We start from the raw sequence: 27,727 nt of genomic DNA on the forward strand, positions 1-27,727 counted from the left end.
CACAAATGATTCACTAATCACAGTTCTTGAAATCCTTATAACTCGTAGCTGGGTTAGTTGAAGAAGTATTGCAAGCTAAGTAGATGTAGAATGTGTTGGGTAAGTGATGCTGGTCAGGTAGAATAATCGTTTCAGTGAGCTTGGTGGCAATTACGAGACTGCCAGGTGCAAACAGAAGATCAAATATTCAATCATGACTAGAAATCAGATTAAAAATTTGTTGAAGGTCCAGAGTGTTACAAATTTCGAGAATATGGAAAGCACCTCAAAGTCGATCCGATGAAGCGATGCCTGTAAGATGCAGAGAAAGCGAGTAATTAGTCCAGGAATGTTGGGGAGAATCACATCAACTGCCTCAGCGCTGCTGCGCACGGCCCGCGCGAGCGTAAAACACGACGTTTTCTACTCGTCGTTTCGGTCTCAAAACGTTAATGAAAAAATTATCAAAACTCATGCTCTTAGGTATTTTTTCCTCATTTTTTTAGCGGTGGCATCCGTTTTGAAAAATTCTGCCTCCATAACCTCGAAAAATGCAACAGTTCAAAGAACACGTTATTTCCTCATGATATTGAACTTTTGGCATTTTTTGGACTATCTACATCAAAAGATGAGACTTTTTTACGTAGATATCAACAATAAAAAAGGGGGGTTTCTCGTTTATACGTAGTATTTAAACGACGAATGAGACAGCGCAAGCCGCTGCGGCCACACTGGCAGCAGGTCGGCCGCACGCTATCTACTACGACTAGATTGGTCCTTTCAGCTATATATGTATTGGCAATGTAAGCAATTGTTATTTAACGAGGATTTCCAATGGATCAGTAATAAATTTTTTGATAAAATCTATTTATATATTTAATAATTTCATAACAATAAATATATAGTAATGAATGTCCATAAAATATCTAATATTTACATTTCAAATGTATTCAATAATAATAACGATGATGTTTTACTCAGTTTTTGACTTCTCTTTACTTGTTTTACACCCTTTTAATTTTAGGAAGATTTCATATTGATTACTCAAAGACATTTTCTTTAGCATTAATTTGTTATCCTTAATGGGGATAAACCCATTATAATTCAGTGTTCCTGGAATCGTTTTTGCACTAGAAATGTGTTTTTCAAGTTTTAAGGCAGTTTCTTCATATTCACATTTGCTTCTAAAAAAAACTTTCGTTTCTTTACAGTGATTTTTTGTCAAGTTAAAAAGATCTTCTGTCGTTAGAATGTGATTGCCTACAGAGAGTTGCAAACTCGTCCTTCTATTGCCGCATTTTTTATTCACTCCTATCCCATCACAGGCTCCCTTTCCGCGAGTGGTAGTGTGGAAATGCCACTTTGCTGGAATTCCAAAATCTTTTTCATGATTTAAAAGAAGATAGAAATTAGTTTTGTTTTTAAAATGGTGTGATGCACTATCACACGTAATATATTTTTTTTGGATTAAATTCTTTTTTTAATTAGTCGACGATGATTTTTTGATAAACGAATACGGCAATTGTGGCATGTGAAAGGTTATCAGATATCACTACCAAACTTTTATGCCTAATTTCGTTAATTTCCTTATAATACATATAAGACTGATATAAGGTACAGCCTCACAAGAGGTGTAATAATGAATTTCCCCAATTAAGTACAGCTGTTCATGCTTAATAGAACTGTAAGTTTATTCATAAATAATTACATAAGTATTGAAATAATAATAACTAACAATTAACTACAAGTATACCTGAATCAACAACAAGTACAGCTTATCTATCTTATTTAAATGTTGACGGCAATAGCCATAAGATATGAGCTATGTACGCGTAGGTACATGTTTCTGCTTTGACTACGCAGCTATGACTAGCTGGCGTTCGTCGAGCTCAACCGAAAGGCAATCGGCCAGGCTGGTGACGTTACTCCACAGTTTGGACGAGGTTCAAACTTATATACCGAACACTCGTAAATATCGTCGCTATTATTCCAGTGGAATGACTGGGCGGCATGTTAAACCATGATCAGGTAATGCTCCGCGAAATCGAAGCTAACTATAAATTCACTGTCAATTAAGTTATTTTTTAAATTTTTTACGAATGAAGATTGTTTTTAAAAAAATAATCATGTGTTTCTAACTTTATTCATTTTTCACCGAGTAAATCCAAATATTCACGAATTTGCACTGTATTCGATGTTATCGTACACCGATTAGTTTGCGCCCATAATTCATAACTTACTTCAAAAACACCTTTAGCTTGTAATGAATCAAATAATAAACTTCGTAGTTTTCTGAAATTGAGATAATCTAAACAATTTCTTAAAAAACAATTTTCTGAAGCATTATCGCAAACAATGGCGTTTATACAGTCAGTGAAAGTTTTAAGAGGTGTGTCCGTGGGGTTTAATAAATTGCTCTAAATTTATTGCATCAAGCATCAATTTCACGTTTTCGTGATGCACGCATACGCAAACATTGTGTGTACCACGTACCACTACTTCCGGCTGAAATACAGTGTGGAGGCCTGAGCTGTACAAATTTCGTGAGACCCACTTTGACGTTCTCATTTTCCTCTTTAAATAAAATAAATAATTCATGTGAATTTCTGAGTAGTGATTATTTTTGAACATGCACCCGCGTATTATCATCCTGTTTGGCTAAAACACAATCTTTCAATTCCGGCATTAAACAACTTACACTGTCATTCTCATAAAAAATTTTTATGCAGTTCTTAACGTTAGTAGATACAACATTTACGTTTTTCTTATCGGATGACGTAAGTGTGCCATATTCAGCAACTAAATCAAAAGCTTGTGTAGATTGTCTTTCCGTGCAACCAAATTTTTCTATAAGATCTCTTCGGTTCCAGAATTTTGTGGCGAGAGTAAGCAACGTGATTCTTTCTCGCTTATCATTTGATAATGCAAATTTCTCTATAATTGGCTCCAATACTGCGATGCCTGCTTTACGATAATTATCATCTTGAATTTTTTTTTATATTCATACTTACAAGCCTCAAACTTGCACTTTACACAAACCGAAAAAGTATCTCGAATAAAAGGAAAGGTTTCTGTCAAAAATTAAGGAAATTGATTCAGATTCTTCTTGACTTTAAGATTATCTATATTCAATGAATTACAACATTTCACCATCTTGAGTACTCATTATTGAAAACGAGTTATAAAAAATCAAATCACTGCTAAAATGAACTATCAATGAATGCGTAAGTATAACGCTCACTTCAATTCTCTGTTATAATCATTTAATATAGGTTATAAGAATTTTAAATAAAATTACTTTTAGAATTAAAAATAGTACCAAAGTCTTTAAAAACTTCAAACTTACGATGGCATAATCTTGTGTTCAAAACATAATAAATATTGTCATACAAAGCAACAATCAAAAAGTTTTTTGCAATGTGCAAACCACCACCGTTAGGTATGTTTGTTTAGATCCAGTCAGAGAGATAGTAGCAGACAGCGCGTGGCGGACCCGCTGCCATCGCGGCCGCAGCGGCTCGCGCCGTTTCGTTCGTCGTTTAAATACTACGTGAAAACAAGAAACCATTCTTTTTTTTTTACCTTCACTTTTTTTAATATCACTTTTTACGTAAAAACGTCTCATCTTTCTTCAAAGTAGATAGTCCACAAAATTCTAAAAGTTAAAGATCATAAAAATATAACGTGTTTTTTGAACTTTTGCATTTTTCGAGGTTATGGATCAAAATTTTTAAAAACGGATGCCACCACTAAGAAAATAAAGTAAAAATACGTAAAAGTAGGTGTTCCAATAATTTTTTTATTAACGTTTTGAGACCGAAATGACGAGTTAAAAAAGTCGTGTTTTACGCTCACGCGGGCCATGGGCAGTGGTGCTGGGGAAGTTGACGTGATTCTCCCGTCTTTTAAAAAAAACGTTCTACTTTTATAGAAATGAGTCAACTACGATGAATAGCTAAGCCAAACTCCTAAAATTTTAAGCTTTGTTGTTCATTCTCAATATTCTGGCCCAAAGCTTTTGTCTGTTGTGTAGAATATGGAACGAATCGTAAAACAAAAATACGACCCTTCATAACCGCTGCTTCAATTTTGTCAACTTAGGTAAAAATTTTCAGCTCAAATAATAGCTTAAAAATACAGCTAAAGATTTAGCTGTAATCTAAATATGTAATGTAAGTGTATTTTAGCTATTTTTTAGGTTAAAATCTTATCTGTAAATCTATGTGCATCGACATGGTCAAAAATTGTGTTTGTGTACACATAAACGTACATTAACTAAGTGGACATGCATATGTCGCTGTACAGATTGCAACATCAAAAATGGGTGAATGAACCCTATCATGTTAATTTGAACAAAACCGTAAGAAAATATAGATTCTGAGCTTCACAACAAATATCTATGTGTAAAGTTGCAAAATAAGTGTTAGATTTTGTTAATTAATTATTTAACGTCAAACTTTAAAGTGTTATTACAAACTTCATGGTCAGTTCATCGATGTTTTACTTCGGTAAAAGCATTGTATTTGATGCTTGTAATGATAGAAAATAAATAAAAATTAATTTTTGTGCATTCTGACGTTTTGCCACCGATAATTGAATTTTGCAACTAAAACAATTGCAAATATCTCAGTCAATTTATCAAAATTTTGTACGAAAAAATGTCATTGCATTTCTTGTAAAAGAATCCGAATTAAAAAAAAATATGAATGCTTTATCTTACTTACAAGCTAAAATACAAGAAATTGGCGTTTTTTACAAAAACATGCTGATAATTGAATTTTTTATTGCGGAAAAATTTGTGTATCTTTTTCATGTATATCTGCATTACACTACCGGAGCCCTTCAATGATTATATTAACAAAGAAGCTAAAACAAAATCAATAAAGTTGTAATGTAACAGCTGGGGCAGCTCAGCACTCCAATCTGTACCCCTCTCTTGTGAATAGGTGATCAACCAGTTACAGTGCGCATGGATCAAAACATGGACTACGGCTAGCGTTTGCATTTCAATAAGTTTTTGAACATAATTTTACAGTTACAAACATAGTATTTAACACTGAACATGCTAAATTAATGAATCTTTACATACTATACCTTCATTGTATTACAGGAAGATAGTTGAAACACTAAAAATGAAGACTATTATTCTTCTATGTAATAGGCACTTAATAGTAGAGTTGGCTATTTTTTTTATACATTTTGCTAAAAAATCTTTCATTCTGACCAAATAGAGCCCTAAATAGTTCAACTTGCATATAAATACGTAAATACTGTCTAAGAAAAATTGTTTTACTATCAAGCACGTAAAGTTACGATTCATATAGAAGACTGGATATACGACGATTTATCAAAAATACCTTCAATCTTGGACTAAGTACCAAAGAGAGTGGATGGACGACGAAACTGATAATGATGTAACGCAAAAGTTTATAGATAGGCGATGATTATTGCGAAGTTAAAACATTAATAAAAGCAAAATCTTAATGTATCAAATAAAAGTAAGATTAAAATTTTACGAAAATAAGAATAAATAAATATTTCTTATTACAATCACTTTTTGCATTCAATTTATTAATTAAGCATTTTTAACGTTTGATACTGTGTTTGTAACTGTATGATTATGAACGACTTATTGAAATTCAAACGCTAGCCGTAGCCCCTGTTTTGACCCATGCGCACTGCAACCGGTTGGTCACCTCGTTGCAAGAGAGGTGTACAGGGGTGTTGTTTCGTTATTAGGTATACGTGATCATTTTTGAGATTGACCGTCACATGCATACTAAAATTTATCGAAAATGTAATAAACGTCATCCACCCATGCGCTGACTAGGTTGTATTACCATCAATCTCTAACCGAATTGCGTAGAGCTGCCCAGCTGTTACAATGCGACTTTTTCGATTTTTTTTAAATTTCTCTTTCGATGCAATCAATACAGTGCTCCTGCAGTGTGATGCAGAAAGACATGAAGATGATGCACAAATTTTATTGCAGTACAAAATTTAATTATCAGTCCCTTATTGCAAGAAACTCCAATTTCTTGTATCTGGGCTTCGAAATAAAGTAGAGCATTTTTTTTAATTCGTATCTTTTTAATAAGAACTACAATAACGTTGATTTGGAACAAAAGTATGCAAAATCACCTGAAATATTTGCAATTGTTTAAATTGCAAAACACAATTTTTAGTGGCAAAACGTCAAAATACACAGAAACCAATTTTTATTCATTTGTTATCATTACTAATATTGAATATAATATTTTTACCAAAGTAAAACGTTGATAAACTGACCGTAGAGTTTGTAATAACACTCTAAAGATTTACGTTAAATCATTAACTAATAGTTCTAACAATTATTTTGCAGTTTTATAAATAGCTATTTGTTATACAACTTAACATCTACATTTTCTTATGGTTATGTTCAAATTAACATGATAGTTTTTTTTCTATATCGGTTAAAAGTTTTTCGGTGTTAAAAATTTTTTATGAACTTTTTTGCCATTATCGTGTTAAAAACAATAAAAATGGATTGTCAAAGTATCTGTTTTATAAGAAATTTTATTTTTATATTTATGGAAAAAGTATTTTTTTCGTAATCCTAGAAAAATTTTGTAGGGTAATGACCAATTTTTTCTTAACTCAAAAACCTAAGATTGAAAAATTTTTCAGGCCATGGACTAACCCAAAAATACGGGTTAAAAGTCTATGGCGCACCTGCTTGGACACGCGACGTTGACACGTTGTTACTGTGCTAAGTCGATAAGTAATGTGATCTTTATACATGGGTGTATCCATGCTCGTGCGAGAGCATCTGCTACTGTACTGTTAGTAATGTTAAGGTTGGATGTTACAAGGTGAATATTGTCTGCTGCTCATGCTGTCGTGTTTTAAAGACATAAGCTGTGATTGCATGAATATTACAAGAATCAGGGGCAAAATTATGTAACAGCAAGCGTAAGAGGGTGACGTGGGCAATAAAGTTGGATATAAACAAAATACTTATTTAAAATTATAACTGAGCAGGAATAGCCATTCTTTGGAAATTTATTATCACTCAACTTAGCCCCTGGTGTACGTAGCTATACATACTTATAAAAATCTTTGTTAAAATAATCTTTTACTTCTGTTTATAAACTTCTTACTGTTATACCTTGTAGTTTAATAAAACAAACAATTGGTCAGTCTTTTGCTTTAAATTAGTGCTAAACTTGATTAAAAAGATTGTAAACAATAAATCTTCTCTAGCTTACGAGGTTGGCATCGCTTTACATTCTGAAGTGATCAAATTTTTTTTTAAATTTGAATTTTTGAATTTTAGGCTCAACGAATTGACTCACACATAATGTTTATTTCCACAACGTTTATTACAGATCATACATAATTTATAAAACATATAATTTACTGTTGCGTGAACTATATTTTTTAATAGTGAAAATTAAAAATTTGGTGCCGCAATTGCTGCTCAACGCAGCAGTCAGTAGCAGTAGTAGCACGTGCTGTATAAGGCACTAGTGTTGGAGTTAATAGCAAAAAATAAAATATATTTATTACATAATTATATTGTATATTTCCTATTCCCACAAATTTTTTCTAACTTAGCAAAATATTTGCAAACGATCTGTGTATATTTTATGGTTGCAAAATGGGTAAAAGCTGAAAAAATCTAATTTTTTATGATTCTCGCCGCAAAAAAAAATTTTTCTTTAATTATAAAAAAACGCGAAATTCAAGAATTGTTTGTTACGTTTTGCAAACGTTGCAAACGATTCCGCATTTATTAGCATATTTAAAATTTATTTACAGGCATTCTCTCGCCAAGTTCGTCAAGCCATCGTTTCTCGCAAGTTTATAATTTGTTGTTACAAATATTGTTTGTGTTTAGGTTCTTTCCTCCTTCATAATGACTTTATAAATATGCCTTTGCGGGTCTCAACTTTTATGTGTAATTATTTATTTACCATTTATTGCGTTTATTCTTACTTAATACTCACATACGTGTTATTTTTTGAACTATTCCATGCATATTCATTGTTTTATTGTAATAACTATAACTTTCTTCTTTTGCTTTTATTTTAACTTCAATAGTTGTTTTGTATATTCGTATTTTTTTCCTCTTTTCGTTTAATACTGCTCTATTTATCAAATTTTACACAGCATCTTTAACACAGCATGATAAAAACCTTCCTTGTTTTATTTTTATTTTTACATACGTGTTATATTTTAAGTATTCATTAGTAAAACGCATGATTTAACTGAACAGGCTGTTATTAAAGCCGACGACTACACAAAACCAAGGAGTTTTATCTGACCACCCTTGCCACCATGCAGTCGCTTTTGGAGACCTACGCTGCACCAATGCTTCTGATTGCCACGTCACTCTCTTACTCTTGCTGTTACATAATTTGGCAATTGTTTTAGTTGAAAAATTCAATTATCAGTGGCAAAACGTCAGAATGCAAAAAAATTAATTTTTGTTCATTTTCTATCATTACAAGCATCAAATACAATGCTTTTAGCGAAGTAAGACATCGATAAACTGACCATGAAGTTTGTAATAACACTTTAAAGTTTGACGTTAAATAATTAATTAACAAAATCTAACACTTATTTTGCAACTTTACACATAGATATTTGTTGTGAAGCTCAGAATCTATATTTTCTTACGTTTTGTTCAAATTAACATGATAGGGTTCATTCACCCATTTTTGATGTTGCAATCTGTACAGCGACATATGCATGTCCACTTAGTTTATGTACGTTAATGTGTACACAAACACAATTTTTGACCATGTAGATGCACATAGATTTACAGATAAGATTTTAACCTAAAAAATAGCTAAAAATACGCTTAGATTACATATTTAGATTACAGCTAAATCTTTAGCTGTATTTTCAAGCCATTATATGAGCTGGAAATTTTTACCTTGAAGCAGCAGTTATAAAGGTCTACTTTTGTTTTACGATTCGTTCCATATTCTACACAACAGACAAAAGCTTTGAGCCAGAATATTGAGAATGAACACCTTTTTATAATTTATGAGGATTTCAATTAAACAAAACAAATTTAAGGTTATGACTTTATGATGTTAAACATTACTTTATGGGTGCTCCTTCATTATTTGATTTATTTCTAAAAAACCTGTAATGATTTTTGTTTTAGCTTTTTTTGCTTACTTTTAAAAATATAACGTTTTTTTGTGGTTTTCAACGCTAAACTATCATATTAAAACTTTTTTATATCTTTTACACGTTTATTGTAATATTTTTAACATGCAACTTATAAAATTTGTTACTTAAATTTTTTATCTTTACGCAGAATATAATTTTCTTAAACTTAAAAAAGGTCACGTGACCACTGAATGCGGGTCCTATGTAGCAAAGGTCCGCACTCAATTCCATATTGGATAATCTGTAGATTAGATATACGTTTGCACATATATATATATACATACATACAAACACACTACTTCTTGCAGGGTGTTGCAGAGGCTACAACCAGTACTGGCACTACTTGCCGTCGTATTTCCCAACTATTTAGTTCGCAGTTAATATGCACACACACGCATATTTATATATATTGAATCTCAATAATATAAATGTCCATGCTGCCATAATATTATTAGAAAGAGGAAGTGAGACAGAGAGAGAGACAGCAATGGAGTGGGCATTTGATGTGAAATCCAACCGCATCTGTAACAGCGTCCTCGTTAAAGCCACATAACAGCCACGTTACGATTTGCGATCATATGCAACAGCAATGAGCACAGTATCGACATTTAGCAGTGCAAGCAAGATAAAGGAATAAAATAAATCATACGGAGACGAAATAATAAACAAACACATATATTCTCATTTTACGTAGTTTTTTTATTTTAAGACAACTAGCTCCCTCTAACTCCCCCTACTATAAGAAGTTTATTAAATGTTTTTTTCTCTATTTTACTCGTGAAATTTAACAAAATGAAAACTGAATCGATCAACCTTCGTTCCTCTTAACTGCCTTCCAGCTCCACCCAACTCTAACCCTCTCTACTAACCCCTTAATTGGGTTATTTTTTGTGACATGGCTTTACATTAAGGGGTTTCTTTTGTAGTTGTATAATTTTCAGACGTTAGCAAGCGCTCTTCTAAAATAGGGTAACTGTCATTTTTTTACTTATCAAATTTAACCTACGTAAAATATAAGTGATTAATTTTCACATTAGGATGTGACAACACTGTCACCTATAACTCAGAAACTTACTGCTGGTACTATATTACATTGCAGTAATTTAATTGTAACTACAACTAAGACTTGAAAAAATATACAGACTACCATTAAAACCTTAATTATCATTTTTAAACAATAATGATGTTAGATACAGTATAAAAATTAATAATGATACATACACAGACGCACTTTATTAAATTTTATTTCCACGCATAATATAAATTAAGATTGTAGTCGCGTCAATATGTTGTAACATAGTTCAACCAACAGAACGCCGAAAATCATGACTGTTTGAATGAAAAATAATGTGGATGAAAAAGAACTAGGCGTACTCACTTATTATAGAAGTTTTAAAAACGTTCATAAAAATTTAAAAGATAGACTGCTCATTATCATAAGAAGGGGCACATAGCTCTCAAGCTCACTTGTGCAAATAGCCAGTCAGTCCTTTTCCCAATACTCTTGCAAAGTAAGGGTATGTAGAAGACCTGCACAAAGTGTAGGTTTTTTGACTTAAAAGTTATAGAAAAACAGAAAAAATATTAGTTCTAACTCTCATCGAAATCGACTAACATTATGACTTGTGGAGCTCCAAAGTCTTTTCTTAAGTTCATTTCCACCAAAAGTTTTATTAGGATATAAAAACCAAACCATCAGTAAATTTTCAAGTTAAAGGACTTTGGTATTATTACGTATTAACTGTTACTTGGTTCCACTAATATAAATATACTCTCAGCCTGTATTAATAATTATAGGACTGTAAGCGTTATTTTTCTCTGCTTATTATTACCACAAGAAATCAAGTACGAGTAAATGGAGACATTAACACCTTTAACTAAAAAACTTACTATTAGTATTATTCTAAAATACAAATATTGAATCAAAACTACAAGTAAGACAAAAAAAAATTAACAAATTACAATTCAGACAAAGTAAAATCAAACGAAAAAAAAATCTAACAAAGTAGACAGTTAATTGTTGACAACTAATGAGCTTTATACATACAATTTGGAAAAAACTTTGTTTTTAAGCATTAAAGATTTTGCTTCTGTTTGGAATTAGACTACTTATTCCAAGCACGTAGCCTCTAGCAGAAATGAGGCTCACCTAAAAATAAGTTAAGGGCACATAAATACATACATGTATATATGTAAGTGGACATTATTAGCTAAAAACATATTATTAACATAATGAATGTACAAACCCATCGCTTACGTTATTCTATCTTATATTAGTTTTTATCAAAAACACCCAGCGTCCTCCACTGACCTTATACATACATAAATATTCACTTTTGAATGCAAATTTCATAGATTTTTCTACATGCCTCAGAACCTGAATAGATGGACTTTATGTGCACGAATACTCATGAATCAAGATACGATACCATAACACACTATGTGATTTTGGAGCATGACTATTTTTATTGTTTAACAATCAATATTTCACCATTATTTTAATGGCCTCTTCAGAATTAAATGTCATTATGATGTTGGAACAGCAAGCCTTTTGGACTGTCCTGCGCTCTTAAGAATTACACATTATAAAAGACTTGTAACTGACCGTTATGTTTTTTCTTCGTAATATCTCTTTTATAATTTTACAAGTCTTTTATTACGTATACTTTTTAAGAGCGCACGGCAGTCTAAGTGGCTTTTTGTCCCAACATCGTCATATGTATTAATATGTAAATCTAAAAAGGCTATTAGAATAATGGCGAAATATTGATTGTTAAACAATAAAAATAGTTATATTTAAAAATCACCTCGTTTGTTATATTACTATCTCTGTACTCATCGCAAAAGAGTAAATGAGAAGGAAAAAATATTTTTTATTCATGAGTTAATTCATTTTTATAACTAAGAGTAAGTAAATTTTTTACATAAATATATTTGTTTTCATCTGAAGAAGCATGGTAAAACAAATTATTGTGAGGGGTAGGAGCGCAGAGCGCACAGAGAGGTGCAGTCCTCCTAGTATTAATAAACATAAATATGTATATATTTATAAACATATGTGTGTATGTTCAATAAAAGTGACTTACGAAGACTTTACATGTTTTTTAAATGTGTGTGTGTGCTTGTGAGTGTATGTGTGAGTGTGTTAAAATATTAATACAAACGGTGAGACCAAAGCAGTCACGGTTTTATGTACTGACTGTCTCCGAAGGATTTCTTACTTATTAGTTACAGTATATAGGTTTGAATGTACAAAAATGGATATAGGTACCTACATGTAAATATACTAGTGAGGCTTTACCCCCTACATGCATCGCTTGTTAATCTCCTGTGACATTCCATGTTGTGTGGTTTGAATTTATTACTTCAAAGCTCTCAGCTTCATTAAAAAATTATGAAAAACGATTGCTCAGCGACTTCTGAACATCGAGTGATGTACCTGCTTCTGCGATAGCGTGACCTTAAACTTACTTCTTTTCAAATGAGCTACTGTCGCAAAACTCGCACTTTGCATGCAACTTTCAAATAACTTTATAAAGCACTTGTATTGCATAATAAACTCGCACCAATACACACAAGAATATAAACAATAAATAATTTCAACATTTAATACTGCGTGCGATCCACAACGAATATCGCAAAAAATTTTGATATAATCTTGTACCAAATGTAAAATCCCAGCCATTTTAATCATTAATCACTATATAATTATTGCATCACAACTGTGTTTGTGGCAGTCAAGAATAATAAGGATGAGCTCTGACTGGTCTGATGAACATCAAAAGTGTACATTTAACAAATGTGAGACTTTACCTGGTGTCTAAGCTGTGTGAAAAAAGCTTCAGCACACTAGGCCACTGCTGACTCACTTTACAAGAAAAACAAAGAGGAATAAGAAAAAAACGACCGTCAATTTGGGTTATGGCGTTAAAAACTATCATACAAGTAACTTGAGTTAAAAGAAATTAAAAGTTGTAAAGACATTGTAAATGTGAGACTCAAAAAATTGTCATTTAATTTTCTTACTGCTTCAAATACTTCCTGCATTACTAAGCTTATCAAATGGTTGAATAAAACATAATTAAGTCGTTTGATAAAATTTTTTTCTGAATTGAAATATTTAATGATTTAAAATGCTACTCAACAAAAAATAATTTTAGCTTTAATAAATAAACTGAAAACAAAGGAAAAATATACTAACTAACATATTACAATGACATTTACAAGGACGTGAGATTGAAAGACAAATTAAAATACGCAACTAGTGCATTACATAAAACAGAAATTCATACAGTAAGTCAACGTTAGTTTAGTGTATGACACACTAACACTACTTCGTGCATATACCTTGGTCAAAACAAAAACTACAATATCGAGTCGATGTTAAAAAAGGAAAACATACTGTAAGTATGAGCTGATGGCTGGTTTCTAACGAACAAGAATTAAACTTGTTTGTTAGTAGAAAAAATCAACAAATCCCAGTTTCCTTGGAAGGTAATCACGATAAAAATAATAACAGAAAATATCCTCCAATTAATAGTTTGCAAAGTACAAAAATTATTGATCCCTCTATGCTGGGATTATTATTACACGTCACCTAAACTGTTAAATATAATAAGGACAATAGGAAATCATAAACCAGAGTTAAACATAACAAATTTTTCGAATTCAAAAACTTCATCTAATGTTTCGCTTAACTATTTTAAAGTATCCAAAATTCCAATGGAAAAAAGAAGCTTTCCGATAACATTAAAATCACCCATGAGACTTTCGAAGGCTGCATCTATGGTCATAGAAGACAATATCGATACTGAATGGAGAGAGCCTAATGTTTTTACTATTGAAGAAGAACATAGTGGAGAAGTCAGAGAGTAAGAAAAAACGCATGGTGTTATACCAGGTACGCGTTCTCATTCAAGTGGTAATGAGCAAGACACGTATAGGAAATAGCATTATACTTTGAAGCAGAGTGACAAAACACCGTCAACACAACCTACAGCCACATTAGAAATGTTAGAACATACACAAAAGACAACATTGCAACGTTTATTACGGTTGACTGAACACTTATTTCTATTTAGAATTAACCATTAATAAATTTGAATAATATTTTAATAAAACACAACTACAAGTAGATGCCGTTGTAACGACTACTTATAAAAATAATTTAGTATTCCATTTAGTTATCAAAGTAAGAATAAGAGATAAAATTATACATCGAGATTTTTACTCGTATTTAGCAGGATCAGCAAATGCTTTTCGAAATCATACACTAACAAATTTAGCCCAAATTATCGGTTTCAACATTATGACCACTAAACCTTACCAGCCCCTATCTAACGGTTCACTAGAAAATAGCCATGCCATGTTGTGCAAGCTTTTTAGGAACAAAAGCTATAACGAAACAAGATTAGAATGAACTATGCCGTTTGCTATACATAAATACAACACATCACTGTACACAACGACTAGATTCTTACCGTATAAATTATTATTGTACGGCAGAAAAACAAATCCACAAAATCCATATCTCCAAGCGAAAATTAAATACCATTTCAAATAGTTATGGTAATCATTTGATTCACTTCCGAAGAGACATGCGCAAAAAAACTCATGATTAGCTCATAAAATATAAGCTTGAAAGTTAACAGAACCATGATTAATATACTAGACCTTAGAATTTAAAAGTTGGTATCAAAGTTTACGCAATAAAAGAACTTTGAAAAGGAAAATTAGACAAATATTACAATAGACTTTTTTAAATCACCATTACGAATCAACATGATAACAACATCACACTGAAAGCAGAAAATAGAAAAAAAGTTGTCAAACATTTAGATAAAGTAAAGCGCTGTTATAAATAAGACTTCTTCAATGAGGCTTCCCTCAATTTGAATACGCTGAGAAAAATTAATTTTCCACATCCTTTGACTTTTACTGCATCCACCAAAAGTAAAAGTTGTTTTCAATTTTATTTAATGAACATTGTCAATACAATGATCTAATATTAACGGAATTACATGTGACCTTCGTTAAAACTATATGTTTATTATAAATTGATTCTGTCCAAACGATTAAAAATTTCATCAATTATAAGAATAAACCCTACTTACTTTGATAACGAAATAGTAAGGAAATAACTTTAGTAATTAAAATGTGTATAAATTATTATCAGTTTATTGATTTTTACAACTGGAATACTTTCTACAGCAGTTGAATGTTAGCAATGACAAGATTTATTACCAATAAGATATCTGAATTGTAATTCATAGTTCTGTATTAATAAGCCTTTTTACGAACAATCAAATAAAGTGACAAAAAATTCTTTAATAGAAGCTTAGCTATTTAAATTGTATTCTTTTAATATTTCTAATACAATATTTAAGCAGAAAACTGGTACATACCTTAAAGATCATCAACGAAAAGATTTACGTTTTCATTATGTATGATTTTCTGGCACTTACTTTCAACAACACTAAGTTTGACTAGCACTGACATGATTTCTTATTCATATGTAAACATTATTTTTCGTCCTATTTCTTAACATAATGTATTTTATAACGGTTACTATTAAAAAAAAATTTTTAAGTACTTCAGATAAGCTAAGTCTGTCAACTAAAAAAAAGTTAAGTGTATTTTAAAAATCATTTTTTTGCAAAAAACACAAGTTATTAACTTTAATAAAATATGTTGGTAAAACAGTATATAATTGGCTAAAACTTTGCCACATACTCTGTAAAAAGATTAAGCTTCTATAAAACAGACCATTAACAAAACTGCAAAATCGAATTTCATTATCAAAATTTTTAAGAATTTTCTATAACATTATAAGATGTAAAACAAACGTAATTATAAATATATATTTTTGTTTGTATGCAAGCTAGAGTTTGTGTGAGCAAATAAGAGTTGCCTGCGTAGTCACCATAATTCCATTGCGAGCACGTGAAACCCTATAAGACGGTTTGAGGTAACGGACCCGATAGTCAATAACTTTGGAATATGATCAAATAGCCTGACGTTTAATAAATTCATATAAGTGATATCCCCTGTTTTATTATTTTTATGTTATATTTATGTACTTACAATTAGTAAAAAATATTAAAAAAATATACTTCTATCAAAGTTGTATAATATGTATACCGGTAGTATGATGTTCCAAACATCAATAGATAATTAGAATCATGTGAATTGTTAGGATTTCATTAACTTTACATAAAATAATTTAGTAATTTTTGTATTAATTATTCCCATAGTAACCAAGCTGTATGAACAAGAAAAATAATAAGTAAAAGGAAGTAAAAAGTGTCTACTTTCAACTTTTAGGTTAGGTTACTTTACAAGAAAATTATACAATTAATATCTGTACGGAGTATTACGTTTGTTTATAATTATTTTTTAGATCCTGTTTGATTCTAATAAAAATTTAACTTGCAAACTAATTTGGCGGAAAAATAGCTTGAAGCATGTGTATAAGCTATCAACAAAAGTTCAACTATACATCAGCATGGCGTAATGTTGGTAATGGCTTTTATTAATGTGTAAAAAACTTTTTTCACTCCTACTGTTTTCTCCTCGCTCATTGTTACTTCTTAAATACCAACAGTAATCACTCGTAAATTCTATTAAATGAACAATAAAGCATAAATTACAAGCCACATTGCCTTACGCACTGCACTAAGGGAATCAAGCGTAAGTGACGAAACCAGAGATGATAATGAAAAAATTATTATTATAAAAATTATTTATTATTAAGTAAGGTATTTCAAAAAAAATTTTCATCTGCGATAAACACAAGTGAGCATGAAAAAACAGTTTTTTTTCTACATTATCGACATTCAGGTCACTATCGACGATCGGATCCGTTACGTTATACACAATAACTGTTCGGCGTTGACTACCCGATATTGCTTCAGTGCGCAACTATCACCGTAATCAGCATGTCGCACCGTCAAGTTTGGTGGCTACGAAGTTAAAACAGTCTCTAATGAACTTACACAACTGTTTTATATAACAGATACTTAAGCAAAGGTATTATAATTCTATTAAAAAATACAAGATGAATTCAAGATATTTTTTCTTGTCATATTGAATTAAAATAATTTAATTTGTTTAAATATAAGTATTTAAACTGTATAAGAAAAGGAATACAGTTCATCGAGCTCATTTAATACAGTTGACACAAAAACAATTAAAGGATATATCAAATCACGTTAATATCATTTTAATTATTATTTTAATTATTATTATTAATATTATTATTACCATTATTATTATAATTATTATTACTATTATTATTATTATTATTATTATTATTATTATTATTATTATTATTATTATTATTATTATTCATGAAACACTAAAAACAAAATTTTAAGTGCTTTCACATTAAAATTACATAATACTATAAAATTTATAAGACAACAAAGTAATAATAACCTACATTTTTGTTATTCGATAACATAATAATAGCTTAACAACATTACAAGAGATACAGGTAAAGTATTAAATACCTGTGAGTAAATGTAAGGTTTTAGTAAGAAAAAAAATTACGTTGTACTGTTACATAGAGTTTATGGTGCGGGAATAAATAATAGGCCGACTTGTGATTAACCGATACTTCAGTATATTCTCTTATATTCGAAGGAAGTTTCACGTGTATTCTAGTCTCACAAACTTGGTCCTTTCGCTCTCGCGTCTCCAACTAATCTTCCCTTTACTCTGTCTCTTCGCTCTCCCTTTTGTATCACTTCTCCTCTCTATTCCCCTACCTTTCAGGCCTAAGCAGCAGAGGTGCACGCACGCATAGCTATATGCTATTGTACGTAACAGTACGAAGACAAAACGGTATTGAACATTGCTGTATAATATCACGTTGTAGATTGCTAGTAGTCTTATTTCTAAAAGCTTTCTTCTAATGATTCAACAATTGGTGTAGCTTGTAACAATATCTGACAGCTTTATGCATTCTAGTTTAGGTAGAGTCTTGCGCTTTACTTATAGAATTATGAAATTTAATCTAAAAAAATATAATTTTTTCTTTGTAATTTAATGACGATGGTAGAATCACATATTAAATCTACGTGTGATTAATCAATTACACGTTCTAAGTTTGGCTTACCAAGATTTCATGAACCTGATATTAATTAATAATAGCATAATAATTTTTATAAATCATGTGGCAAATTTTCAAACTTATGCGATAGCAAAAGCGTGGCAAATGTTAGCAAAAAGATGTAGCAAAAATTCAACGTTTAAAGTATACAAGAAGAATAATTTTAAATATAATTTAAGAAAAACTATGAAACGAGTTCTTCGTTTTTTGTTTCTAGATGATGCAACATTCTTGTATTACTACTTGCAATTTGTTACTAAATATTAAATAAAAGTTTTAAGTATTTAACTTGGCTTAATAAGCCGATTTAAAATACACTTACCTTCGCCTTTGTTGCTTTATCAAGTGTATGGCCGCTAAACCTCATGGAATTTTCAGATATGGACATTTCCAATATGCCTGAAAATTATTATTCGTTAAAAAGTTATTAACTTATTCAGAAGTAAAATAAATGCCACAGTCATGAACTTGAAATTAAACTACCTGTTTTAAATCGAAAAATTGATGTATGTGATGCATATATTTTTCACATCAAGTACATGTATGTAATCACTAAGGAAAGAAAGTACGGCGTTCCGTTCCAGGTATGAGTTGTCGAGAGATTATGCCGTACTTTTTTCCCAAGGCCCGTATACAATTTTTCCTTTACCTTCTCAGAAAAAATGACGTTTTTCTATGGATTCAGGAAGAAAATTGTAACATAACCTCTGAGATAAAAACGTATTTACTGCTTATTAGGAAAAATATTTTGTCATCCTCTGCGAGGAAATTGCCTCCCAAGCCAAAGGCACGGAAGGCCACCATGCGGAGGATATAAAATAATTTTTCTATGAGTAGTATAAGCGATTTTTTACCTGGGATGAATGTTGCTGTTTGCTCCCTGAGAATAAAAAACAAAAACATACTTTCTGCGAAGGTATGAGAAAAACTGAATTTTATTTGAATTATGAACTATAAAAGTTGACAGACAACTTATTATTGGCTGGTCACTTAATGGAAACTTTTTAACTCTTTTGTTTTACAGATAATGAATTATTGTATTAGTGGTTTTAATACTTGTAATGAGATTTCAAACTTATTAGTGAAAAATTCTTACTTCAAGCAGGCACATTTAGCACCTAACATTTTATAAAATTTTTTTTCCAACTCTAATACATTTTCATATAGTTACTAAGAATATCTTAGAAGTATTTAGACAAACTTGTTCTATCCTAGTAATGATAAGACTCATTTCTTGTACTTCAAATAGAATGGCTTTATGATAAAAAACCTTTACAAAATAAACCTTCTTTTTAAATGAAAGATGCCTGGACGCATGTTGAATACAGATTTTGATGTGGTTCGCTTAACTATTAAAACCACAAAATTTTTGTGGTAATAAAACATGTTTTGAAAAAGCTTAATTCACTTACAATCATACAACTATTAATGAATCATTTCTAATATAATCAAGCAATCTTTAGCTCCTACTTGTTTTCATGTTCGATGTTAAAATATCTGTCTGTTAGAACTTACAGGCACATTAAAAATCAACGAAATAAATAAGAATAGTTAGCAATCAAATCATTGTTTTATATACAAAATTCAAAAACTGTCAAGCGTATATATGTTTATATGTTTCATAATTAAAAAAAAAATACTACTGCTTATTTAATTATTCATAAAAAAAGTACATAATACTTTTTTCGTTTACATAAATTTAATAATCATAAAAGTAGTATAAGTGACTGCATAAATCTTTAATTTCAAATTGAATATCATTTAGAATTTCAGTGCATGTAAACTATTTTTATTAGAAACGTAGAATTCTTCTGTGTACTGTAATGTCGGTAAACTGTTGTTGATGCAATTACTAATAATATTTTTTTGTTGCTCATTCCTTCAGAACTTCTTATGCCGATTCAGAAAGAATTTTAAGCAGGGGCCAACGTGCATTTAAAAAGGGGCAAATCAACTGCCAGTTTACTCGTAGCTGTAATCAACTATTGTTTATGGTATGCACGCTAGCCTATGCTGGCCAGAAATAAGAAACTAATATTATTTGATATCCTAATAACTAACAACATTTCTAAAACCAATAGACGCAAAAGATTAGCTGGGAACAGCTGCACTGGAATACAGTATTAAATGCTAGAATAACTTATAATTAAGACATGTAGACTAAGATACAACGAAAATACAAGTAAGATATGAAAACGAAAACATACATGCTACACCTGCAGTAAGCAATAGCTACGTATGACATACAGAAGTGTTAACTATGGTAAAACTATCAGATCAACATTTTTAATCTTTTCAGATATTACCCGATTTTTGTCGTTCATTTTAAAGATGCATGATATACCAAGTAATCCTTTTTTGTTACACCAACGGTTTCATAAGCCATCAACTAAAGCCTAATTTGTAATCTGGTTAAATTTTATTATTTTTTCAAGTGTAAAGGAAAATATAAAAATCATAGCCCTTTCCCATTTTCCTAGCTCACTGACGTCAAGAGAGAGTTGTATTGCCGCCTTTAACATACGTAAAGAAATTTCTGAATCCTTAAAAAACGATGAACCGACTTCGTCTCTGACGACTAGCAGTGAAAAATAGTTTGATCAACATTCTACCAAACATTCTGAACAATTTTTGCAATATTATAATCAGTCGAAACTGTCCGTAAATCTAAGTATGTTAACTCACGACAGGTACAGTACGATTATGATCATCATTATCTTTTTTATTACATACATAACTATACTTATCATTAGGAAAGCCACTGTTAATACTATTTAATTATTAGTGGTAGTTGATATACCGATACACACCGACCGTTTGTTTACCCAAGCATTTAATCAAAATGTTAAGCGATTTTCATCGCTCTTTTTATATAAGTTTGATTGAATAAACAAACAGTGCTGAGCATTATTAAATATTAGTAATATTTTATCATAATTTTAATATTTAGTTAAAATAAAAAAATCAGTAAAATTTTGATGTAAAAGAGAAAGGAAGGGTATGAGTGAGTGAGTTACTTTTCCTTCTCTTGATGCATGTAGGAGAGTAAGCCCCATGTGAGAAGTGCTAATTTCTGAGTGGCTAAGCTAGAGAAGCTTTAGCCAATTAGATTTTCGGCTATTATCTTTTCTCAAGATTTTCCCCCAGCCATCTTTCCTGCGTTATTTTCTAGCCAGTGCGTAGCCAAAGTCGACTCCTCCTAATGAAAAGGCCCAAAGGTTCCAAAACTTACTTCTAGGGCTTACATCATTACTCATTACGGTATTGGTAGCCTCTAGATTTCTCGGAAATAATCAGTCTCTTTTTGCGTAAACTCTTAGGCAATCACCGCTACTCATGATAGTATCGGTAAATTCTACATCAGTTGCGAACTAAAAACACAATTTTCACCTTGCGTAAGCTGTAGGGCAATCGTCACTACTCGTGACAGTAGTGGCAGCCTTCAGATCGCGAACAACACACCTTCTATGCACCGCTCTAGGTAGTAGTGACAACCTCTAGGCACGTTGTGAGTAAGTGCATCACGGTTCAGCACAGCATCCTTCACTCGAAGGTATTAGTGCCCTCTTTCGCTCAGGTTGCCCTAAGTAATTACGACTTTTAGTTCGGGTGCCTTGCCTCGTATTCCCAGCTGCTTCTAGCCGCTCATCCCACCTACGCACCCAGTGTAAGTCCTAGGTTATTAGGCGCAAGCTTAGATTCAAATGATACGTCAAACCGACGTAACAATATTATAAAAATAAGGCTACTCTACGACTCTGTTAAGCCCAAATAATTCTTGGTGATATTTAAATCGAACAGATTGGAATAACGCAAAAAGTTAACATTAAGTTATGTTTCTGTTAACGACTTCCACAAAAAGTATGACAAGATTTTTACACAACGTTTTTTAGGGCCAAAAAAGTATGACAGAAAATACTACGGATGTTGCTATTTCTGGTAGTGGCAAAATAGGGCAAGCACCAACTGACCAAAAGCTCATTCACAGCTACTGCAAAAATTAATGTATATCCGTTAAAATTAACTACAATCAAAAATTATATCATATTTACGCTTCTACGGATTATAGAGCAACATTTTTTTCCATAAGTTGAAGTAGCTCTTAAATAAAAAATACCCTGTGATTTATTTCTTGTTATTCTATACATTGCTTCTGTAGGCGTTAACATTATGCAAGCTAGTGACGCAGAGACTGCAACAAGAAAACGAGAAATTTATTATTTACTCAGATGAACTATAGCAAGCATGGATAAACCATACGGTAAAAAGAAAAAAAGTACATAATTAACTTAGAATAATTAAAAGAAGATTATGGTACGTCGTAGCATAACTAACAATAAGTATACAATACACAATTGTACAATACAAACAGTGTACAAAGTTGAACTATAACAACATTTGAGTATTGCACAAGTATACAAATTAATGTCAACATGAAGATAAGTTATCACCATACAATAACTGAATGAAATCGATCACACTATTGAACCACAAACTAACGCTAATGCAAAGTTTTTTCAGATTTTCTACAAAAACAGAGTCAGTAAAAGAAAATAAGGCAGTTATATTAGCGTATAGTTGGAGAAATTCTACATTCATGCCCACAAGATTTTTTTTAGACTATCAATCACAGTAAAAAAACTTTAGACATTTCGGCCTACGTGTTAAGAATAAACGATATAAGATCTGCCCCCAAGTAAATATAAGGAGACCAGCAACCATCTTTCTTACCGTTTGGAGTAGCATACTCGATTTTTTGTAAAAAGTCACAAACGTGACTATTCCCATGCCTATACCCTCATAAATGTCACCAAAAATACGAAGAAGCACTGATAGCATACTAAAGCCACGTTAAAAATCTAATTAAAACGGCTACATCAGTGCGTGGATTTCAATGTAAAAAATTCAGCATAAGTAGTAGATAAAGTTAGAATTATTTGTGATTATGTTGGTGTAAGCTTAATCAAAATATATGCTATACATAAGGTCGTAAAACTAAAACTAAGTTTCATTTGATTTCAACAAAATTTTTTTCATTAACTTCGAAACAACTGTTTTAATACACTGCATTTTAACCAGGCAAATTACTTATAGCGCCTGAGAATTAATTGATACAAAATGTCGCTTCTCAGTATCGTCCACAGATGAATACACATCAAATCCACATCAGATGAATACGTAAATCAAATGATCTTTCGGTTTGGCCTCGGTATTCATTATCACACGTGTTCTTCTGCTAACTGTATGTACCTAGTAATTGGTCTTTGTTTAGTTTGGTTTTGTTATTTTTTTGAATATTTTGTTAAGTTCTGTTGGTTCTATAAAATATTTTAATGCCTAACTGTTTTATGTATTTATAGATAACATTTGATAATATTTTACCAAATGTAGTTAGAAAAAATACTGTTGACAGTTTTCACAGGCACAGGAAAAATCTTATTATTAGCTTTTTTATACTTACTTTTATTAATAAGAAAAATTTATTTCTTTAAAATCGTAAGTATTATTAAATCATTGTTGTTTAATAAAGTTCGATTTCTTGTTATATTTAACACCGGTAAAAGAGGCGTTTAAACATTTATAAATTCAGCTTTTAAATGTTGATATTTTGTGAATATATGTTTGAAGATAGGAGTTATAGGTAATAGTTTATGTTTGGGAACGTTTATTGAAGATACTTAGTTTGTATTTATTGTTGGCTTTTTTAAATGTCAAGTCCAAAAAGTTCATACTGTTATTGGATTCTGATTTCATAGTAAAACTTACGTTTGTATAGATTTTCGTAAATGTCGAAAACAAATCTAGTTATCCCTTTTCTTCCGTGAAGCCTGCACATATATCATCAACGTGCCTGTACCAGAATAATAAGAATTAGATAGTGGACTTTAATGAATGTTTTTTTCAAGTCATTCAGCAATAATTATCTTTGTAAAAAGAGGGCTCAGAGGATCACTTATAATTAAACTATCTTTAGCTACATAAAAAGTGGTATTATGTTAAAAGTGATTTTGATGTAAAAAAAAGTAAAGAGCTTGTTATGTTTTATTGGCTATTGAAGGTATAATTTTATTTTCTATTAATTTATCATAAACTATTTTAATTACATGCTTTACTGGCAAACTTGAACACAAGTTCTTAACATCAAAATATACAAAAATTAAATTCTTAAGTAATTAAATACCTTTTTATGTTGTTAATCAATTGGATTCAGTTTTATTTCCTATAAGTGAAAGCAAATTTGATACTAGCAGAAATGATATTTTTAAGCTTTTCAGACATTTTGTACGATAGAGAGGTAATAAAGAGTACCGCAGGTCTAAGAGACTATTTTTTTGTATAATTTCAGTAAATAATAGAGCTTAGGAGGTTGAGGGTTCATTTTTATTATAAAATAAGTAATAAGATTATTAAACATTATAGTATTCTTGTAAGGGTTATTAATTTATTTCTGGACTTTATCTATCAGTCTTTGATCTATAATTTAAAAATTATCTAAATTCGAAAAAGTTACTGTTTTCATCGAATAATTTTCTTTATTTTAAGCTATTAAGTTTTGTCCTTTATCTGCTCCTGTCGAATAAATACTGTGGTCATTTCTTTTTTCTTAAAACTTAAAGTCATTTAATCATAAAATGTTTATGATGTTACCTTGTTTCTCTGCATCTATAATAGTGTAATTAAATAGCACTCCAAACACTTTATTTATTTGGCTTTATTATAAACATTAACAGTAAATAAAGAACCTAATAGGAATCACTAAATTTTGGAGTTTATACAATAAATATAAGTTAGAATAATAAAATAGTCAAAAAATCCGCAGTGTGGAGTAAAATTATCAGCTTTTAATTTTTTCTATGGGATGCAATTTTAAAAACTTAATATTTCTAATAATATATTTTTCTTGCATTAATAAATTTTCCTTATGTTTTGTCTCAAAATAAATTAGATTTAATCCAATCTTACATGCTTATTTAGAGTGTATAGGCCATATATTTTTCATTCACACTCAGAATGCCATGTCTACAATATTGAAAATTTCTATGTTCTCAAAGCCATTTTCTAATTGCTGTTTCTGTTGCCAACTTTACTGCTAAAGAATTAAAACTAGTCATCCTATAAATATATTACGACATATCACAAATATTGTCCTTCTTTAATACAACTATTGTAGAGGATAATATTTCTAGTGCACTGTTAATTTGAAGTATCAATTTAAATGACCAACTGAACCAAACTTTTTCCTGTGCCTGTAAAAGCTGTCAACAGTATTTTCTCTAACTATTTTTGGTAGGATACTATCAAATACCATCTATAAATACATAAAACAGTTAGGCATTAAAATATTTTATAGAACCAACAGAACTTAACAAAATATTTAAAAAAATAACAAAACCAAACTAAACAAAGACCAATTACTAGGTACATACAGTTAGCAGAAGAACACGTGTGATAATGAATACCCAGGCCAAACCGGAAGATCATTTGATTTACATACAAAATATCATTAACGAGTATGTATTAATAAGTTAATTACTTTAAACTACGCTCACCATCTAATATAATTTATTCATGATTTCAATCATGAGCTTAAAATTTTACTTGAGTGTCAAAAAAGTAAAAGCTAAATCTCTTAAAAAATAATTGAAATTAATAACCTGAAAAACAGTGACAAGTTATTGAATTGTCAACTAGATTTACGTTATATGTTTTTCTAAATTTGAAATAACTGTACTGTGTAAGATTCTGTATGTTTTGTAACCTCGTTTGTGTCGAAGTTATATTCCTACCTTTATGACAGGGAGTATTAGGGTATTTTCGAAGGTTTCTGCGATGAGACTCATTACCATGCAGTCATTTCTTGTTAATTCAGCTGTCACTTAAATATTTACATCTTAAATATTTACTCCTCTCTGATAAGGCTGGCACCCTTTGGCAAAGCCTCGGATTCAGGCCAATAAGCATCCCCAGAGAAGTTCCATGCATCAGGGATAACTCCTGACCAGTACGGTTGGAAGTTTTTGTCCATGGTCTCGGATCTGCTAATCTCTACCTAAGCCCTTACACTATTCTGCATTTACACGAGTCCGAAGATCTCATATCTATGTAAATAGATTTACTTGCGTGTTCATTGTTTAGTAATGAAAATGATGTACCACACCATTTTAATCGTAAGCAACTAAGTATTATGTCATATTATAAGTCGATTTATGAAATTCCTCAAAAAAACTAGTTACAAAATTTAAAATCATGTTAATCACACTGAAAACTTGCATTTATTATGCAACATACATCACTAATACAAAATCTTAACTACACTTGTCATTTTTTGACCTCATTCAGGCAAAGGCTTCTGTTACTCTAACTTATACCATGAAAGCGCTTTATAAAAAGCTTTAAAAAAAATAAGTTACTATTGAGTTTTATGATTCAGACTTATCTAAGGCGCTTGTGTATCGATTCCACTACAATTAAGATGAAAAATATAACGTTAAGTACACACTTATGAACTGCAGTAATCGTAAGTCTTAAAAAGGAATGACAGTATTTTCATTTTTATTACACGTGCAAAAAGAAAATCGTTTTGCTATTTAAACAAACAAAATTCATTATACCAAGTAAATAAAAAGTAAGTATAATTTTTTTAGTGGAATCACAGACGTGATGTAAGAATTTATTTGATTATATCTTCATATCTTTGTACTAAAATATAGTGAGTATTAAAATATTATTTACACTTTAGAGCTATTACAGTAAGTAATACTTTAGCTAAGCGATTACCATTTAGTCTGTTTGGTTATTGATGTAAGTATAGCTTACACAAATAATAGCAGCGAAGCTCCAAATAGTTTTTACTTTGCTAGGAGATTAGTGATGCTAAACAAAATATCTTATTAGGTTCTGCTTAAAGGTGCAAATAAAAAAAATTAAGAGAAAAAATTTTTGAAAACAAAAAGAAAATTTTGTTTTAATTATCTAAGGACTTTAAAAGTTGACTCTCTTGTAAAGTTGTCAGATTTTTATAATAGGTGTAACCTCTAAAGACTAGGTGGTAAAAATTGAAAAATCAAACTTGGTTACTCTAGTAGGGTCATACATGTCCATGTTCAAGTAAAAATTTTAAAAATCAGCTAATATGTCATAGGGGATAAAAAAAACTCACCTCAAATGTAAAGCGTAGTCACAAAAACTCAGGGGAAGAAGCCCTAGTGTCAGTCAAAGCAACTGGGCAAATACCTCGTAAAACTAAAGTTAAGTAAGCAGTACTGGAATATGTTAAGTGGCATTAGTACTAGAATAAAACTGATAAATTTTTGTTACTGAAGGTAAATACTTTTCAAAGTTATGGAAACAATTAATTAAGATTTTTTAGAAAAATATCTTAATCTAATATTCCAATTATTATGAAATACCAAAGTAACAACACTTTGTAGAAAACAAAAATTGTAAAAAAAATATCACAACGTTTCCCTA

The 27,727-nt window shown here is 30.6% G+C and overlaps 1 protein-coding gene across 4 annotated transcripts in view; it reads right to left on the reverse strand.

Annotated features, from left to right (window-relative positions):
- The window catches only part of trc (Serine/threonine-protein kinase tricornered), a 952,993-nt gene that overhangs the window by 703,886 nt on the left and 221,380 nt on the right, over positions 1 to 27,727 (reverse strand). For 3 of the 4 annotated variants that reach the window (XM_089592301.1, XM_089592302.1, XM_089592300.1), the window contains one exon: positions 18,579 to 18,655. In XM_089592301.1, coding sequence (XP_089448427.1) covers positions 18,579 to 18,655 — 77 coding nt within the window. Of the gene's footprint in view, positions 1 to 18,578; positions 18,663 to 20,089; positions 20,105 to 27,727 lie in introns of those variants that run through there. The other variant, XM_089592303.1, reaches the window with a different exon arrangement.

This window comes from Copidosoma floridanum, unplaced genomic scaffold (assembly GCF_036245765.1).
Source record: "Copidosoma floridanum isolate Cflo_tuat_1 unplaced genomic scaffold, Cflo_Japanese_pri ptg000016l, whole genome shotgun sequence".
Lineage (NCBI taxonomy): Eukaryota > Metazoa > Arthropoda > Insecta > Hymenoptera > Encyrtidae > Copidosoma > Copidosoma floridanum.